Source organism: Pseudopipra pipra, chromosome 18, assembly GCF_036250125.1.
Source record: "Pseudopipra pipra isolate bDixPip1 chromosome 18, bDixPip1.hap1, whole genome shotgun sequence".
Taxonomy (NCBI): domain Eukaryota; kingdom Metazoa; phylum Chordata; class Aves; order Passeriformes; family Pipridae; genus Pseudopipra; species Pseudopipra pipra.
Window position 1 is genome coordinate 10,176,977 of NC_087566.1, and position 20,130 is coordinate 10,197,106.

At 39.4% G+C, this 20,130-nt stretch overlaps 1 protein-coding gene across 1 annotated transcript in view; it reads left to right on the forward strand.

Moving 5' to 3' along the window:
• Positions 1–20,130, forward strand: part of AACS (acetoacetyl-CoA synthetase) — a 40,109-nt gene that overhangs the window by 12,872 nt on the left and 7,107 nt on the right. Inside the window, exons 5-14 of the mRNA XM_064675200.1 lie at positions 3,983–4,080; positions 7,777–7,891; positions 8,393–8,474; positions 9,154–9,301; positions 13,409–13,489; positions 14,607–14,731; positions 17,486–17,550; positions 17,729–17,851; positions 19,135–19,248; positions 19,755–19,880. Of these exons, the coding sequence (XP_064531270.1) occupies positions 3,983–4,080; positions 7,777–7,891; positions 8,393–8,474; positions 9,154–9,301; positions 13,409–13,489; positions 14,607–14,731; positions 17,486–17,550; positions 17,729–17,851; positions 19,135–19,248; positions 19,755–19,880 (1,077 nt within the window). The remainder of the gene's footprint in view (positions 1–3,982; positions 4,081–7,776; positions 7,892–8,392; positions 8,475–9,153; positions 9,302–13,408; positions 13,490–14,606; positions 14,732–17,485; positions 17,551–17,728; positions 17,852–19,134; positions 19,249–19,754; positions 19,881–20,130) is intronic.

Below are 20,130 nucleotides of genomic sequence, written 5' to 3' on the forward strand. Positions count from 1 at the left end.
TAGTCTTCCCTTTCCATCACTAGGGAGATGGCACTTAATAGTAAACATAATTGAAGCAGGTGTGTGGTGAAGTATTTCTTCCTCTAAAGATGTCTTGCAGTACTGTCAGTGACGATTGAGCAGTTGGAAGAGACATAGGTGCAAGCTGCACAGATCCACATGTGAGGTACTCCTGGTCTCCCCCTGGCCATCTGTTTGGCGAGTAACAATGACTGAAATAGGAATAAAATAAACCTGGGAGTGTGTTTCTCATCTCTGGATATGTTGCTTCTATTATATTCCTGTAGCCAGTTTTGTTTTGCTCTGTTACAAGTCAGCAGTTAAAAACAATCTAATCTTCCCCATGTGTTCACACAAAAACATCCTCAACAAAACATGAATGAATAATATTGTTTAGAGCTGGTATTTTATCTATAGTAACTGTATTAGCCCTAGTTGCTTACGTGGGTTTTAAAGCTAGCTTTGTAAGGAGATTAGCATGTTACTAATAGTCTCAGGCCACAGTAATGTTAGGTAGGATGTCCAACTTTAAAGTCCTACAGGAGTATGAAATGCTATGTTAACATTGAAAAGGGAAACTGGAAGTCTGGTCTTTGAATTCTCTTCTGTTTGAGAGCTGGTGTAGTTCAGTAGTATAAACCACTGAGATGTTTTAGTTGTAGCTCTCCATTTCCTTCCTCCTGATGCATTTTCAATGCTCAAAGTCTCTGATGCAGGGTTTCAGTTCAATTTCTTTTTCATGCAGGTGACTGCAAATGTTTGGATACCTGTGCTTCTGTATATACATTTCTTCTACCTTATTAAGGCATTAGATACTTGCATGGAATGTGTTCTCAGCACTCTGAGAAATAAGACCTGTGACAAAGTTTTCAGCATGATCATATAAAATTTTAAACTTCAGTTTTTACCTGTTCTGTTGGTGAAGTACTGCAGTGTAAGTGAACACATGTAAGTGTAATCTCAGTGTGTGCTAGATAAAGCAAATAGCAACTGACAGAAAATGCTGTCTTGAGCAGATCAGGCTGTTAGTGCCTCTTAAAAAAAATCCAGACTGTTTTTAAGTTACCACTTGTCCTGCCTAAAGGTTTTATGTCAAGTAAAGTTTTCATTTCTTTGTCCTTATGGAGATTGTATACATCCTTATAAGTCAGGAGGAGTGCTAATAGGGCCCTTGGTATGTCATACTCTGATATTCCTAGTTGATGAGTTCCCAACTTGTGTGTTTTGAGCCCTCTATTCAATTGCTTTCTAGTTCACCCAAAGTATGAAGATCCTTCTCTTTCTAGTAACAGAAGTTAGTTTTCACCTTCTGTGGGGGGTAATTTAAACTACAGAGATAAATACCTTCTGCAGCCTTTACCCATGTTGATGAATTCTAGTTTTCTTAGCTGAAATATTGTATCAAGGAACATGGAGGCTCTAGTTAAATACCTGAACAAACATATGATAGATATCTAAACTAGGAGACCATTATTCTTCTATAGTACAGAGCTTCTATACATAGCTCACTACTCTGTGACTCCTGCCTGATGTTAAAATCCAGCTAAAGAAGTTGCCTTTTTCATCCTCTTTGTCAGCAACATTCCTATTTCTCCCATTTTAGACCCTTGGGACCTGTCAGCCCAGTGAGTGCTTTGAGGAGTAAGTTGGTATCTCAAGGGGTGCAGTCAAATGCAGGGAGCTTTACAGATGGCAGTTGCTGAGTTTGTCTGCCAAACTCAGATGTGAGAGAGGGAGAAATCAATTTTTATAGTAGTCTTTCTTATTTCTCAGAATCCTGTTTTAATCTGAAAGACTGGCTGGAGAAGTAGTTTGTGTCATTGAGGGCTGGGAGCTGCTGAGAGAAAAGTAACAGGAGCTCTTACATTGCTGTGTTTGGAGGATCGCTGGTCAGAATAGGAACATCTTTATTCATAATACCTGGTGTTGGGACAGATGTGAAATCTCAGTGATCAGGCAGCCTGGCTGCCTGGCTGCCTGCAGAGATTGGGTAGATACAGAAATGCAGAGTAAGTTGCTGTACATGTTTCATACCTTTGGGCAGTTTTGGCTGGTATCCTCCAAAACTCAACCACCACCTCAAAGGCAACTGACAAATGAAACTAATGATTTAATTGTCTGGCTCACAATAATCAGCAAAGACTTGTATTCTTGCCTTGAGGGCTTTTGTGTGGGAGTGGTGAAAAGGAGGATTGCTTATAATAGAACTGAAGCTTGTGAGCTATGGCAAGGTACCAACTGCTCCAAAGTGGGGAAAGAGATCTTCCAGTTTTTGTTGCACTCTGGCCCCCTGATCATCCCATCCAAGAAATGCTCAGTGGAAATATTTGGCATCAATTAAAGAACTGCTTTTGACACACAAAATGACATTTTAATCTGTTCAGGTTCATATATTTCAAATTATCACTTAGGGAGGAAGATTTGTCTTAAAAGAAAAATCTCTAAGATTTTGGGATACTGTACCCTGTTCATAAACCTTGACCCCAAGGGAAAAAAACCAAAATAAATAATGCCTTTATGGGCATGAGATTTTGCTGCACTTTTTGCTTAAGAACTAAACTGAACAAAACACCACAAGCTATAGGCAATTCTAGGGAGTAATTTATATCTTAGCATGGTAGGAGGCTTTTATTCACAGTTGTGTGTTTTCCAGAAATTGTTGTGCTTAAGTCATAATGCTGTTTTCAAAGTTCCTACTCCCAAAATCAAAGCTGCTTAGAGTAACTGAAGTGGCCATGCTGGTTTAAGAAGGTGATTTCACTGATTTTTTGACTTGAAGTTTACTTTTTACCAAGTTGGAAAAGGATGGATTTTTTTTTTTTTTCAAGTGTTGTGGACAAACTGGCAAAAATCAAGCTCAGCATCCTCTTGCTTGATAAAGTTGATATAACAGAAATTGCTGTTAAGATCTTGATTGGATGTACTTTTCAGGACAGGAACTACATAAGTATCTTTCTTTGAGAGGTGCCTTGTGCTGGTAAATGTGCAGTCCAAGATCTGTCGGTGTTAACTACAGATGTTAAGCAGGTGGAAAGCATTTTTATTGCCACTTACTGCCATTTAAGTTTGCTTTCAAATGCTGAATTCTAGTTAGGTGTTGGAGTACTGCAATTAGGTCCATTCTGTGCCTTTTTTTGGTTGCTTAGGAAGGATGATCTGAAACTGCAGATCTTTGATCTACCTCAGTGTAGTTTGTGAATTCCAGTTGCATGTTTTCCTTTGGGTTGGATTCTGATCAGTGCAGAGTCAGTCTCAGCCACCCAGCACCTTCTGGAGAGTTGTTCAAGTTGAGCTTACCAAAACTCTTAACTCTTTTGACATTAATTTATTCTGTATGTCTTAATAAATTGAATTTAAAACTTGAAATCTTGCTGCAAGCTAATGAGAGAAACCTGAAGAGCCACAATAATGTAGGAATGTTCCAGGGCTTGTCCCACTATTATTCCCTTATCAGCTGAGACACTGGTTTTGCTTGTTTTGTGTTTATGATTCTGGCAGTGTCTACCAGACAAAATTTAGCTTTGTAAAGCTGAATCTCTGCTGTTGAACTATTTATAACCTTTCCTTCCAGATACTCATTTCTTCTCCAAAGGCTATTCCTGCAGACCTGTTCTATTCCCTTGCATATGCTGTATCCTTACGTACCCTAATCAATCCACAAACTTTCTCTCCCAGCTATTCTTTTCAGTGTGCTGCTCTCTTATCCTGGAAGGCTCATTAATTAAGCAGAAACACTTGTAAATTGGGGGTAACCTTCTAGATAGAAAACCTGATAAAAATATTTTTATAAATGGGTTTATTTCTAGTACCTTGTGTAACTGATTTGACTTCAAAGTAGGACATTATAGTTGTGTGGGGAACTTTAAATCATGCTTCAGTGTAGGATTTTGAATTTTTAATATCTGCCTACTGCATATATTGTATTTACTGTAAGATTTGATGTTTCTGTGTTCCATCTCTAACCATCCCATCCCTGCCCCAGGTTACTTACCAAACAGCATCCATGCTGTGGAAGCAATGCTGGCTGCTGCGAGCATCGGTGCAATCTGGAGCTCCACATCACCAGACTTTGGCATTAACGTGAGTGGCCTCATTGCATGTGCAGAAAAGCTCTTGCTCTGTTTCAGACAACTGTGAGGGTGATAAATACAAGTGGCAGATCGATTCTGTTCACTTTAGTCTTGCTGCCACCTCCTGGCACAGCCAAGTACTCCAGATTTTTTTTCTGGCTACCACAAACTCAGACATGTCCTTTCAGTTGTCAGTAATGATTTTCAGCTTAGAGGTTTGAGTAACTTTAGCTACTCATGTTGGAATATTTTCAGATGGACTCCATAGTCTTGGTTAGTTTTTATTATATTAAATATGCTAATAAGCAGCAGTTCAACTGAGTTGTCTGAAGTTTGGCCCTTCATTTGGGGCTGCTTAGTAATGTTCCAGGTTCTTTGCCTAAGCAGTCCCATCCTTTTCCACTTGTGTGGGTAAACTCAGCACCATCCCAGTTGGTCTCTTCCAGAAGGCTTTGTTTGCCAACAAGGTGGAGAATTTCAGGCTAATATCACTAACCTTGTTTACTTAAGTGAAGAAATAAATTTTTGCTGTATTTCACACACAGCATTATTGTGGCATCCAAATAGATATGCCCTGGAAGCTTTGGGAATATATTCTGCTTGCATTGGGAAATCTTTACCACCCATTAACAGATACAAATTAGTTCCACAGTAGAGTGTTGAACCTTTCTTCTATCTAAAAGTTGACATGACAGCATTTGGAGAATGTGCTGTTTGTGCATTGCAGGGCACAGAACACCAAGGCTTTTAGGTAGTACCCTCAATTTCAGTGTTTAACCCCAGTGTCTGGTTAAGTGTATGGAATGTGCTCCCTGGATTAGCACTAGAGGGCGGCAGCATTCCATGTTTTGGAAAAAACCTGTTAAAAAATCATTACAGCATGTAATGATCAATCTGTTCTACAAATATTTTCTGCTTGCTCAGAAAATGACAGTATGGAATATCTTCTCTGCAATGTGATTTGATCTTTCATCTGGGGGGAGATTGTTCATTTTGCTTGCATTACAGAGGACTGGTATGTTTTCTGTCCATGTTGATTTGCTGTTATTTTCAGTGCCCAGCTTTAAGTTTTTGTGATAGTTTTTTAATGAAACTTAGCCTTGGAGCAGCAGTGCCATCAATATCATTTATTCTCCTTTGGCAGCATGTGTTGGCATGAATTCAAACCCTAAAATCTTGAGGGAGATCAGCAGAGATCCTCAGACATATTGGCTTCCACCCTAAGAAAACATATTCTTCCTTCTGTGCAGTTGCATTAATCCTGTTAATGTAAATGAAGATTTTTTTGATTATGTTTTGGGAAATAGTGTAGCATTTTCAACATTTCAAGTCCAATTGTGTATATATGTTTGAAGCTTAGAAATGTCACTTTTCAGAGCTGCCTACACACTGCAGTCTCTGAATGCCATACATCCAAAGGTTTCAAGCATTCAGGAAGTCTGCTGTCAGAGAACCAGTGAGCTCCCTCCCACACAGAATGCCACTCTTGGCAGCTCTTGCTTCATTTCTCTAGTCTCTGGTAATCCATTTCCATATATTAATAGGAAAGTGGTGCTCTGAGGCCTATGCGTGAGAAATTGTTGGATATAAGAGTTTATAAAGGAGCTCTGCATTTAGAACTAGGTGAGAAACCTTTGGTGAGCCCTGGCACTGTCAGTGCAGCTCCATTTGTGGGGTCCCGCAGAATTTTTAGTACTGGATTTGAGGCTCATGGAATTGAACAAGCCATATCTGCTGTACCTGAGCTTTTTGTGAAAGTGATTCCTTGCTGAGCCATCTGGTTGGATTAAAGTTTCAGTGTAGCAATTACATGTTCCATCTGTTTGTATTGCCTTTGTATCATGCCAGGCTGCCCTGTGGGATTTGATCCTGCCAGTGCTAATGAATCCAATGGAGTGTGTTAGCAGATTTGGTAAGACCCTGAGTATTGGAGTCATCTCTGTTTCTGATTCACTCCTCTTCAGATCTGATTCTTCTGTTAGAGTACCCGTAGTTCTCATTGGTCTTCACTTTTAAACACCAGGCAGTGTGGAAATGGGGTATATGGGCTCTGTGCTCAGCATGAGTACACACAGACACATAAATACACCCAGTACGTGTGTGTGGCTGCTTCGTCTGTTCTTGGAAAAAGGTACAAAGAAGTAGGTATGATAAAATACCTAAGAAAGCAGGAAAGTGACTGTAATGTATTAATTAAATCTACATTTCTGAGTTTGTTAGTTAGGGGCCTCTTGAAAACCACTTCTGTCACTGAAACAGATTCTGGTGATTTTTATTTTAAACCAGTTGAGGTATTTGGGTGTCAGTGCATTGTCACTGTGTTTTCTTAGGATGTGAACAAGGAAAATGAAATGCATCTTTGATATGAGAGAAAGCTGTTAAGTGATATACTCAGCAGGGACAGTTAAATATTTATATTTAGTCATATCCCTCTACCTTACCTGTGGTGTTCAGTGAGCTTTCCTGAAGAGAAAGTAAGTCCAAGGGAAGCTGTTAGGACAGGGCTGCTGTGCCTTTTCAGGAGGCTTTCTTTCAACCCTGAGGAGTCCAGCTTGAAAAGAAGTTTAACAGAGATTACTTGATTGTGATGTTTTTGCATTCATCTTCTAGTTTGGTAATTTGTTTCTCTCTTTGGCTGTGAAGTAGAAGACAAAATAGAAAACAGAAGAATAAAGAATGCTGGGAGGAGTAAGCACATAACTCAAGTCTGACTCTTGCAGCATGATTTAGGAGATTGTTCTTGAACAGTTAGCTGACAATTTTACAATATTGAGTAATCTTATAGTTCTTAATGCTTCAAGTAATGTAGCTAGAGAGGTTTGAACATCACTATGTGCTGAGTGCTTTTAATAAAAGGATTTGCTTCTTGCTGTTGAATACTAACCGATTTATTTCTGGTAGGCTGTGTACATGCAGTGTACATGGAAAAAGTGCCAGAAAGGTTTTAATCTCAAATAGAATGACAGCTGTGATAGATTCCTGAAAAGAGTGTAAGCTGGAGGAGACACCTGAAAAATTAGCATTTGAATGTGCCCTGCCCCAGAGATTCTAAAGGAGCTGTGGTAGTTTTTGCTGGTAGCGTAGGTGTTTGTTCAATATGCAGATTATTTTGATAAAAAAGAGTGGTATAGTTTCCTTTGTTAATTGTAGCAAAACAAAGCTGCCAGTTCAGGTGAAGTGCCACCTCACAGTACGATAAATACATCTCCCACAAGACTGGGCTGTTTGTTTCTCCCCATTCAGAGCCCCAACACTGGTGCCCTGTCAAAGGCACCCCAAGGGCACGTAGAGCACCTGCCTGCAGGTGCAGCCAGGAGTCCTGTGGGCCTCTGTGGAAATGAGGGGCCCAACTCCTGCTCACATCGTTGTCCTCTTTAGATGAGTTTACAGCTGACTCTCAAGGTGACTTTTTTAGCTGCTTAGACAGCTTTGTGAGCTTGACCCTTCAGTGAACAATGTTCTGTGGTCTGTGGGGATTTTATCTGTATTACTGGTTGACACATTTGGGGATCATGAAATAGATTGTTACAAACCTGTTGTACTTTGGAGATCTTGTGTGAATGAAAGCAGGCAGTCTTTTAACAACTCTCCTGTTAATTCCTGTCCTTACTCCTTGCTTGAATTGAAATTTGCATTTAGCATCCACTGAGATTTCCTAGCAATTAATTTCAGGGCTTTTTTAACTTATTTTTCTCTTTGTCCCTAGGGTGTGCTGGATAGATTTTCCCAAATTCAGCCCAAACTTATATTCTCTGTTGAAGCTGTAATATACAATGGCAAAGAGCACAATCACTTGGAAAAGCTGCTGAGAGTGGTAAAAGGTATTTCACTGCATCTTACCTAGTCTTAGTTATACTGTAGTTCTCTGAGCACTCAAACCCTGCACTGACACTGCTTGTTGCTGTCCTTCCTTCTTTACTGTATCACTGTGGTCACTTAGATTTTCAAAACAGATTTGAGTAAAAACTGAGTGGTACTTTCTGTAATTTTAACGGTTTTCTGCTCATTTAACTTAAATAGATCACCAGATATTAGTCAGCAGTAGAAGCAGAGGAACAGGAGCTGATGATAGTGTTTTTAAGCTCAAGCAAAGTGCTGCTGAAGACAAATGAAAGAGGTATTAAAGCACTAGAGCTTACACATAAAAGGCTGGCAGTATTGAGGAAATTATATCTTGGGTAACAGTTTAATCTTTTGGGGTTTCAGTGCATCAGAATTATTTCTGTTACTTCGTGCATTACACTGTATGATTCAATCAGGCAGAAAAGACCTCTGGGTATGTAACTGAGTGTAGTAAATAATTGTTTTCTTCTTTCTTTCAGGGCTTCCAGATCTAAAAAAAGTGGTAGTGATTCCGTATGTCTCATCAAGAGAAACCATAGATATTTCCAAGATTCCAAACAGGTAATGGGAGCTCGTGAGCTGTGAGTGTCCAAACTAGGCATGAGATTGATATTGATAGCTATGGAAACTGCCTGACTGACCTCTTGAACTTGGAAAAAATGGGATTTAGTCAGATTTAATGTGGTCCATCTTCATACTGGAAACAGAAGTGTAGTGTAGGTTGCTGCAAATGTTTTGCTCCTACAAAACCATCGTTGGTATTACTGGCTCTCAAATGAAGGCAAAATTCAATAGGACACAGCAGGGAGAACAAAGCTTCCTGAGCTGAATAATTAATAATCTAAATGACATTTTTAGAGTTTCTTTTGCTTACTTACTGATTTGGATTATGTATATTTAAACACTTTTTGGAAATTGAGTCCCAGGGTTAGACTCAGTTTGTTCCTGTCTTCTTTGAACTGTTAAGACTGGTAGCTGGTCACAGGGGCAGGTTTATAGGTTTGATTTCGTTGTCTTCAGTCTAAAGATTATACTAATGGTTTATTTTAAAACAGAAAAGGAAGCAAAATAATTAGCAATTCAAAGAGTAGACTAGAAATAGAAATTATATACATAGTTTGGGTATATGGCTTATTGTAAATGAACTGTTGAATACAGAGGTAATCTTATGTATGGGCTGGGCTAATGCTTTCAGAAGTTTCTGCAATGTTTCTTTTTTTTTCTCCCCCCTCTTGTGCAGTGTCTTTTTAGAAGACTTCCTGGCTACTGGGAAAGGAGACCAGGCTCCCCAGCTGGAGTTTGAGCAGCTGCCTTTCAGTCATCCTCTCTTCATCATGTATTCATCAGGCACAACAGGGGCACCGAAATGCATGGTGCATTCAGCAGGGGTATGTCTTCCCTCCTGGAGCTGCACTGCCTGTACTTAACTCCCTGGATTACATCTTCCCTTTAACAGCATCATACCGTGGTGTACTTTAAGGAAGAATTGATTGCTGACAGTGTTTCAGTAACTTGCAGTGAACCTTTTTATTTATAAGTGGCTGTTTGAAAGCAAATATGGATTGCTATAAAATATATTGGTTTAGAGATCAGTGTGGAGACCTTTCAGATTTCTGGCAGCAAGTATCAGTCACAAAAGCATCACTAGAGCTGGCCTGACTGATACTTGTAGAGGAAAGGCCAAAAAACTTGAATTGGGTGTTTGGAACTGATTTTTGGACTCTGCCAAGCTAAGGCCCATAGGGAGCTTGCAGTTTTTATAATCTAGATTATTTTTTGCTTTAAACTGTATTCTGTGTTTATTAATTCAGAGTATGTCATCCTCATCAATCATTTTTTTTTTAAGGGAGGAAGCCAGAAGGTTACCATCTCCTTGAGTGTAGGTTTTGCTTTGTATGGATACTTTGCTTTAGGCCATGTCTTGTTATGGCTAAAGGTGTATATGATATTAGTGCCAAAATGGCCTGTGCTCACGTTATTTCTGTTTACTATTGATGTTCTCAAGCTCTTAAAGTAGAGGAAGTGACTCCAGCAGTCAGGCATAGTGTTGAAACTTTAACTCTTCCATTAGTGTAATCCTTAAAAGGCAGGGCTTTTTCCCCCTCAAGGCAGGCAGGATGTGTTGAACAGTGCAATTGTCCCAACATGTGTAAATGGAACTGCACAACTTTTAGCCAGAGTCCAGCATTTCTGCTGTTTGCTCTGAAAGTCAGGATGAGCATCCTGCAAGGCTGGGTGGCCTGAGGGCAGGATCCTTTGATGCTGTGCCCATAGTGTGTATGTTCTTGCCTCTCTTTGATGGCAAGGACTGGAGGATTTGCCCGGAGACAAATCCCCTGCTGCCTGTAAACACTCTGCTTTATATATTATCAATAGGAGTTCATACCAGGCAGCATGTGATACACAAAATGGTCCCACTGGGACACATCCAGTGTTTGTGAAGAAGGTATATTTTGTGGTTTGACAGCTGTTTTGAAGCTGTGCTGGCTTTAGACTGGTTAAGTACTTGCAGGGGTGGATTAGTAAAAACAGGATGGGTGTTTTGTTCAGTGATGGGTGATAAACAGTAGAGATGAAAACAAATGTAGATCAGACAGCAGGACTCTGCAACAAAGTTCTTTCTTTTCCCATGTTACCTGTGTTGCTGCTTAGCTGAATCATTGCTCTGGTCTCCATCTTTTCAGTTTGTACAGAGCTACCTTAGAGTTTAGGTACAGATTACTCATCCTTGCTGGGGAGGAGAGGAGGTAATGGATGGATGAATAGGTTTGTAATGATTCTGTTCCTATTGAGCAGCTCTAGTTCTGTGTTGCAGGGTGACTTTTTTTTCCCCTTAAGTTCTAGAAATTGCCTAAAAGCAAGTTGTTTCATCAGAGGCTGCAGGAGTTGCATGCTTTGTATGTGTCAGTGTGAATAGGGCCTGCAAGAAGTCCATGCAAATAAATTCTTAGATGCCTTCTACACACTTGGTTGGGTTCCTCTGTTTGTTCTTGGCATAATCTTGTTTCCACTGGAATTAATAGTAGGATTCTTATTGATTTCAACAAAAGCAAAATTAGTCCACCATCTTTGTTTCATTTTCCAGCCTTACATTAACTCAAGTTTGGTTTTGGTAATTAAAACAGCAAGAAGAGATGACATTTCAATGAAGACATTTCAAGTATCGCTTATTTATAGCATGCTTTGATACTGTGTTGTTACTGTAGTGATTTTAGATGCCAATAGGCAGCTTACTTTAAATTCACAACTCAGTTTATCTAATTCTGCAGTATGTTTCTGGTCTATTTTCCCTGCACATATTCTGTTTTCTTGATACACAGTGAAATGACACATTATAAATAAAGAAAATGCAGCCAGGTCATGGGAGATGTTTTAAAAAGTGGTGCCACAGAGAGAGTAGGCTTTTTCTGGTGTGTATGGTATTGAACAGTTGGGTGTGCTACAGAAAGACATTTGGAGGGTTCTTTTTAATACATAAAATACATTAGTGAGTAATTGTTGTTCTTTAGTCCTAAAAACATTGGTTCTGCTTCTTGCCTCGTTCGTACAGGCCCTTTTTCGGTTATTCCATATTCCCATCTATCTAAGGAGATAACTTTCTGATAAAATCCACATCATTTCTTTCCATCTTAAAGACTTGCAAGACATCTGCCCTGCTGCAGACTCCTTGTGCAGCTGCAGGCAAGTCACTCTGAGGATTTTTCATGCTCGGACTCTTTCTGAACAGCATGTAGAGAACACTGCTGGTTTGAGACCAGGCTGAGCAGCCATGAGTAGTTACTCATGGCAGGCTCTCAGCTGTGTAACTGCTTAGCACTGGTCCCTCCTGAGCCACACTGTGGCCCAGGAGCAGCAGTGCCTGCTGGTTTTTGACACTGCAGATGCTCAGCACTTCACCTGCCTTATGCTGAGCCCACTGAAGACAAGTAGACCAGTAAGTTTTATCAGCTGCCAGATCTGTGTCATGAAATGCTACATACTTGGGATTTATTTTGAGGGTTGTAAAAGTCCTATAAATAAACAAGCCCTATAAATAAACTTGAGAGAGCATCTTGGGCCATAAGCTCTTTGGAGCAGCTCTGCCTTCTCCCATAGTACCTTTGTTTCCAGGCTGAGTCTTAACAGGTTTTGCAGGGGAATAGTTCATAGCCTCTACCTGAAGTCATTGTTTTAAAATCCCCTTTGGATCCCAAAACTGTGAAGTAGCAAAAACTGAATGAAGGAAAAAGAGAACCAATACTTATTTTAATTGACTTTGACTTTTAATTTTGCTATTTCTTGTGGCTCTTTCAGAATCTCCTGCAGGGGCAGTGTGATTTCTTTTTGTAAATGCAGTAATTATGTTAACACCTGCAATTCTTCTGGCAACCTTAAAAATTCAGTTAGACACAGTGTTTCTAAGTCCTAAAGGTTTTGGTAATTTTCAGCAGTAGAAGATGGTAGCTATAGCTAGGTGGCAGTGTTGTGACAGCTGAGGGTGTTCAAACAGCATCAGGTGAATTCAGACCTGATTCCTTTGAGCTGTGAAGCAAAAATAAGATTTACTCCTTTATTTTTATTTAATGTTTTCTGCCTTTTCTCCCGAAGCGTTTGCCAGTTTTATGACTCTCCTTTTTCATTTCAAATGTTTATCTGTAATCTTTTTTCTTTCAGTGTAAATCTTGTTTCATGCTTATGAGGCTGTTAATAGTTTCACTGTAACTCCTTGCATAAATGCAAGAACCATTTTTTATTTTAACATCAGCCACGTTAATTTGTCACTGAGGTGAAGTGTCTTAATGAAGTAGTCTGTAAATTTATTTATCCTAACAAGTTATGCTTTAATGATGATCAGGAAGGTACTTTAGCAGCATTTCCAACAAAAGAAAAGTAATATATTCAAGTACAATATTAATACTGATGATCTGAGCAGTGAGACATTTCACATTGCTAGTCACTTCAGTGCTTACAAGAGATCTCTAGTGTTAGGTGTTATGTCTCCTAGATGTTAATAGATAAGATAATTTGGATACACAGTGCTAATGTATAGCAGCTGCTGCAGTTTATGGCAGCTCTCAGTCCTTCATTCCTCCCAGTTGCCCAAACATGCTGAAAATGAAGCTCTGTCAAAGGGCTTATCTTGGAAAATCTGACTGGTAAAAGCCTGCTGTTTAAAATGATGGTCTGCATGGAGTACTCTGCAACTCTGATGGCTGTGCAGAGTTGAAAGTCAGGGAAGTTATTTATTCCATGGATTAAAAGTGATGTGCCATGAGAATTGCTGAGGTCTAATGAGAGAGGCTGAAAAGTTATGTGAGAATGAGGAATGCAATTGCTGCTGCAGTAAATAGACCCTGGGATTTACTTCAGTTGTAGTTAAAGGAAATACTTGCTTTAATCCTGCAGTACATCCTGCAAAGTATTGACTACATTAGTAATTTTTAAGTCTTCATGTGCTGTCAGAGTTTTGCTTTTCACTTACATGATCTTGTATTTTTCTTTCACTGTCTTTGCAGGGCACACTAATACAGCACCTGAAGGAACACATTCTTCATGGCAACATGACCAGCAGTGATGTGATTATGTACTACACAACGGCAAGTGGGGCTTAAGGCACTTCTAAAATCACTATAATAAATCTTTCTTATAAAGATGAGAACTTTTCATACAAATCTACAAGTACATTTTAAAGTATTTTAAATGTTTGTTCTGCAAGGGATTGTCCTATGTAACTGAGTTTAAAAAAATTCAGGTAAAATAATAAAATGCAACCTTTCTGATGAAAGGTCAAACCCATGTTAAATGTTTCTGACCTAACTGGTGAGGAAAATGAATTGATTTTTACAGTCTCTTAGGTTTATTGATCAAACTGCCTCATCAATATCACCTACAAATCAGATTCCAGTTTCCTCCATCATGCAGGGCTACATCATACAGAAGATGAGAATTTCTATTATGTCTCTGTTTCGATGGGGAGGAAAGCTCTGGATGCCCAGCTCTAAATTTTGTAAAGGAAAGGGAGTAAACCCGATCTATGTAAGAGTTCAGATATGGGGTGGGGGTGCTTTTTTTGATGCTGTGATAAAGAAAAATGATTCCAAAGATTCCCACTACTGCAGCTGTTTGAGAAGGCTCATGTCTTTCCTCATGAGTTCCTTTCTGAGCTTTAACACAACTAGTCAGTTTGCAATATCTCCATGGAGGGATCATTGTAATTGCCTTGTCTCAAAGTTGTCTTGTCTCTTGACTTGTGCCTTAAAGCTGTGTGTGTAGGGAGGCATGGAATTCCCATCTCATTAGATATTTGTAAGGATAAGTTAGATGAGCATCCATCAGGAACGTGTAGCTGCTCAGTCTTGGGACAGGTGAGAGGATAAGCAGTGCTTCAGCCTTATTTGTGGATTCTTAAATAACATGGTTAGACATAATAAGTGGAGATGGGTGTGAACTCAGGTATTTAACAGTTTCTTACAGCAGGAAAACTTCAGGCAAGGGAAGCAGAGGGCAGGGTGGTACCTTTGGCATGAGGACAGGGACCATGCCTTGCTCCAACTTCTGCCAACATTCACACCTGTCCATCCTTTTATAGTTGCCTGTAGCTCCTCTACCAGCATGTGACAGCAGACAGCCCTCCTGATCCTGTGCTAGAGCTGCCAGAACAGCAGACAGGGAGCTGATGAAGATAAACTGATGTAGGTATCCTCTCTTTTCCAGACTGGCTGGATGATGTGGAATTGGCTGGTGTCTGCACTTGCTACAGGAGCTTCAGTGGTCCTGTATGATGGATCTCCTCTAATTCCTTCACCAAATGTGCTCTGGGACTTGACTGACAGACTAGGGTATGTAAAAAAGATTAAACAGAAGGATAATGGCATTTGCTTCTGTCACAATGACCGCATCCAAGCAACCTCACTAAAGGTGTTGTTCCCTTGGTCAGGAACTCGTACACAGCATGACATGGTTTGTCTTTTGACTTAGCCTTGATTGGAACTACTTTTAAAATTTTGTGCTAAAAACGCTTTTTGAGAGAGCAGGAGAGACAAAGAGCTAACTGTTTCAAATTTGAGTCAAGTATTAGAATTCCAGGCAAACAAAGAGTTCTGGTTCAATAGTCAGTTTTCAAGAGCAGCCTTTTCAAAAGGCAGTAATTGGGAGCAATCTGACGAGTAATTTCTCAGTGCACTCAGAACTTAGTAAATAAGAATCCTTTTTTCAAGCAGCTCAATGTAAGACTCAACATAGAACTTTGGCTTAAAGACATAAATTGACTGGAAAGACTCAGCAGGGTTGCTTGTATTTCCATACTTTGCTTTTTAATCTATAATGCCTAATTCTTGCTGACAAGCTATTCTGTAATTGTTTTATACTGTTTTTTTTCTGCCTGCAAATGCTCAGAGTGCCCTTTCTTGAAGCCTAGAGAAATAGCAGGTATCACATAAAGCACTGTAAAACACTGTGGTGGCATTTAACTTTGTACGCTGGTTGAACTTTGGGTTTTTTGTTTTGTTTTTTTTTTTGGGTAACTTTCCTATTTTGCCAACTGGATGTAAGCAGTAGATTTGAATGTTATTACTGGTAAAATAAGTGTCATTTTTAATTGATAATGAAAATTAATTTGGTGGTAGAAAGTGGATGAGTGGAAAAGTGGAGAAGATTCACTTTCCAACTCTTGATAATTAATAATTTAAACCTCACTGTCTCTTGTGACATGTAATATTTAAAGACTGGCATTTTGTCTCTAGCTGTTACAACTGAAAGTTAATGCCTAGTCAAAATGCTTCCAGTAGAGAAAGAGCACAAAACAAACCCACAAACTTGAGCCATGCCCCACCCCCTAAAAAAACCCTGGTAGAACAACAGGCAAAAAATCAGAATCGAGAAATAACACAGCTTATTTTTAAGCATTGTTTCTTTTCTACATGCCAAATCTGAGTGAAGATAAATGTGTCTGCATGTCTCACTTTTGTAATCTGGCGCTAAAAGCGGTAGCCATCTGGGTGGTACTTCATCATGCAGTCTGTTCCCAGCTCACTCATATGTTAAATATGTTATAAAAAGGCTTCAACATGTGAAGACTACCTTGCTTCTTTGGAGATGCACCACACTTGCCTTCAGATACCCTGATGATACTGTAAGAATATGCAATCTCCTACTGCATGGCAAGAACTACTCAAGTGGACATCCATTAAATGATCTGTTGAAGTGAATTAGTGGATGGTGACTAAATGCAGTTATGTAGCATTTGGAAGGGAATAATAGGAGACTTGGCTCTACTATGCTATAGAGGAAGTGTCAAACATTAAAAATAAATAGAGAAGTATTTTGTATTCTAATGTAAAATAAGCACTGGTTGGAGACATGGAAGGAAAGTAAGAGATTACATAAGCATAAAAATAGTTCACATGGTTGAGGTACATGGGAACTGAGGAGCAGTGTCCTGTGGGCTGCTGTGGTGGAAGGTTCCCTGCCCATGGCAGGGGGGTTGGAGCTAGGTGACCTTTAAGGTCCCTTCCAAGCCAAAGCATTCTGTGATTCTGTTGTGCTGTTCTCATGTGCCTGGTAAATTGCTCTATGCCACTGATGTGTTTGTGCAAGTAACCTGAGAGCTGAGAGTCATCCACCTGAATGGCAAAGGGAAAGCATCTCCTTTTGATAGTGTTGAAATATCTCCTTCCATTGAAGTGTTCTACCTTCTATCTTGCCTTTGGAGTAAAAGCCAAGATAGCAGGATCTTATTTTTAGGCTCTGCTGGTGTCTGTATTGCCCATGTTCTGTACACTGAGACTGTAGCCCTTATCCTCATCTATCTCTGCATTTTCTTGAGTGAGTTTATTCCTGAATGAGTTTATTGCTGTAATATAAAATGAATTAGCAGAAGGCAGGGAAGAGGATTTCCTGAATGTTAGCAGAAACATTAAACTAGCACTTCTATCAATAGAATAGGGAAGAGTCACAGCCTTTGTTTCAAGTTTTAATTCCATTGTATTGCAGAGGTCTAAATAGACTTTGCAAGGGCAGGATTGAGTTGTTCAGATGGGCCAAATTTCCTGTTTGTTTAGGCACCTGCAGTTCAGGCTTTCACCAGTGGAAACTGAAAAATCCAATCTCTGGAAAATCACTGAGTGCTGTCTCAGAGTAAAGTATTTTTTATCCAACTGTGGCCTGAAATGGCAAAGTTTTTCTGTGTAAGAGTGTACCAAGGCAACAGCTTTGCCTTACACAGCTTTGTGGCAATTATGACCCATTAATGAAGTAAACATTATAACATTTTCTGTTGTCTTTGGAGTGTTCTGCACTTACAAATTCCTGTAAGTGAAAGTGAATGATGTTTTCATGAGGTGGGAAAGCTTTGCTTAATATTTAAAGATAGAATGAAAAGTTTCAAAGCTGCAGAAGTGACACGTGATCTGACTAATTTTGATAGTTCAAAAGGATGTGCCTTCCACTTAGAAAGCTTTAAGAGACTGCATTGTTTGACTAATCCACATACAGAGTGTCTAACAGCCTCTGCTTACAGCAGTGGGAATTGCAGGTCTTTGGAATCTTAGCATATTTAAATATGCAAAACATTTAAACTTTTTTTTCCCCTCTAGGATCACCATCCTTGGAACGGGTGCAAAATGGCTGGCTGTGCTAGAAGAGAAAAATTTAAAACCATGTAAGCTTCAAAAAGCTGGTGAATCCCTCCTGTCTTCTTTCCTACCTTTCCTCTCCTGGTTTTGGGCCTGTATCTTGTCACAGTCCTTTATGTAATTATGCTGTGTTGTAGTGACAAAGAGTTCGAAACCCTTGTAAAAATTATACCTTAACCTGTGTTGATTTTTCTCCTTTCTAAGGTGAAACACACAATCTCCAAACACTCCACACTATCTTGTCTACAGGATCACCACTCAAATCTCAAAGCTACGAGTATGTCTACAAACACATAAAAAGCAGTGTCCTCCTGGGATCCATTTCAGGTGATGCTTTTATACTGCAGCATCTCAGTAATTCTCTTGATTGCCTGTGCATTTCCTTCTTGCTTATTTGTGCTGTATGTTTGGGAAGCTTAAGCCTTGGATCATTTGGGAATGGTTATAGTTAAACTGAAATGAACTGTCTTTTTAGTGCAGAGATTTTTCTGCATAATTCACTGTACCATAATGAAACTCATACACTCCAAAAGGTTTGTGGTGGATGTTTTGGATCTTAGCTCTTTTTAAGTATGATCATTTATTTTGACTGGCTGTCCTTGGGGGTGGCAGGGTTGAGATCAAGAAAAGAGTCTATTAACCTGCAGAACATACTGTTCTGCAAATAGCTGACTTTAGCAGAAAATATCTCTTGGAGAATTCCCATTTCAGTTCTTTTGTGCCAAGTAATTGGCACTGCAGACAGATTTTTTGTAAATTATATAATTAGAGAAATATCAAGCCCCCATGCTGTGCAGTTTGTTGTGAGGAGTGCTGAGGCAACTTGTAGTCACATAAGATCCACCACAGCACTCTTCCTTTTGCTTTGTAACAAGGACTGACTCTTTCAAAGGGCTTTTTAACTCAGTTTAGTTTGATTTTTTTTTTTAAAGTATAACCATTCTGCTGAAGTTCTCAGACTCTGAGCTCAATAAGAGTAGTGCTGAATCTAGAACTTGCTACTACAGACATTAATAGACTCTAATGCAGAAGCCTATTTTTGAGTAAATGCTAGCATGATTGATTTGTGTCTTAATTCTTCTTCTTTGAAGTCCTAGAAAGACTATAAATATTCCAGTTAAGTAAGCACTTTGACAGTATCTATTTTTCTTAAGATAATTGTTCATCCTATAGGCATGGCTCCCCTCCTGCTATGCTAATAAGATATAAAAGCTAAGTAAATGTTGAGTGGAATAGCTTGACTGGTTACTTTAATCAAAACAAACAAGAAAACATTTCTAGGTAATTCTCTGAATATCTTAAGTCTGTAAACTAGGGCCTGTTTATTTTCTCATTCTTCTATAAGTGGAAATTTCCTTAAATGAGATTAAAGAAAATGTTGAAAGGAGAAAAGTTATGCCTGAAGGGGTAGTTCTGCATGAAAGGCATACGTATATAAAGACATATAAAGCAAGGAAGGAAGTCTTTTATTAAAAGTCACAACATTATTGTGGATAATACTGTTTGGTTTATGGTGCTTAATGTGGATCAGAAGCATTTGGCAAAGGTGGCAGTTTACTGTTCTAGAGTTCAAAGTACTGTATACTCTAAATGGACTTCTTTTATTATAGGTGGAACAGATATAATTTCATGTTTCATGGGTCAGAATGTTACAGTTCCAGTTTACAAAGGAGAAATTCAGGCCAGAAATCTTGCAATGGCTGTAGAAGCGTGGAACGATGAAGGTAACTATTATCCAAAACACTATGCATGCTTATAAAACAAAGTAGTTACATGACCTTAATTTTCATTCATCAGATGGGTCAACAGTCAGCTGTTAATGTGTGATTCTGCTTTAGAAACGTGTTCCACAAAAGCTGCATATGGATCCATCTGATCTGGATTTTAAGGGACTCCAGTGAAGACAATAGTCCTTCCTTTTCTATTACTCTGCTAAAGCACATCAAGGCCAAATTCCAGCTTTTGGTGTGTGTTCCCTAGCTGTGTTGCTGGGCATGCCAGGCTGGCTTCCACCCTGTGGTGTAACCCTCCTGAAGTTACTGAGGTTAAGATAGGGATGATCTTAGTAACTGAACATCAGCTGAAACCAAGACCAACAGTCACAGCATGTCTCATACTTACACCAACATCTGACTGTAATAATAAGTGAAAACTGTAGGTGCTCTTTGCTTTGGTAGCCTCTTATTTACAGAAGGGAAATGCAAAAAAACGCTTCTTTCTTTGTAAACAGGAAAACCAGTTTGGGGTGAAAGTGGAGAGCTGGTTTGTACCAAGCCTATTCCCTGTCAGCCCACACACTTCTGGAACGATGAGAATGGAAGCAAATACAGGAAGGCTTATTTCTCAAAATTCCCAGGTATGTCATGAAGGGCTTTGGATATTGCTCAGACTGGCCAAGGATCCAGATTGTGTTGCTGTTCCTAGCAAGGCACAGGTTTATTTGCTATTGCCCAGTGACAGGCACGTGCAGCTTTGAATTTCGATTCCCAGGGTGAGAACCCCACAGCGTGTTTCAGATCATCTCACTCTGTTTTCTAGTGCTTTGTTTTGAATATGGATCCAAATCAAACTAGTAAGAACCTCTGCAAGGCTCTAATCCCATTTTG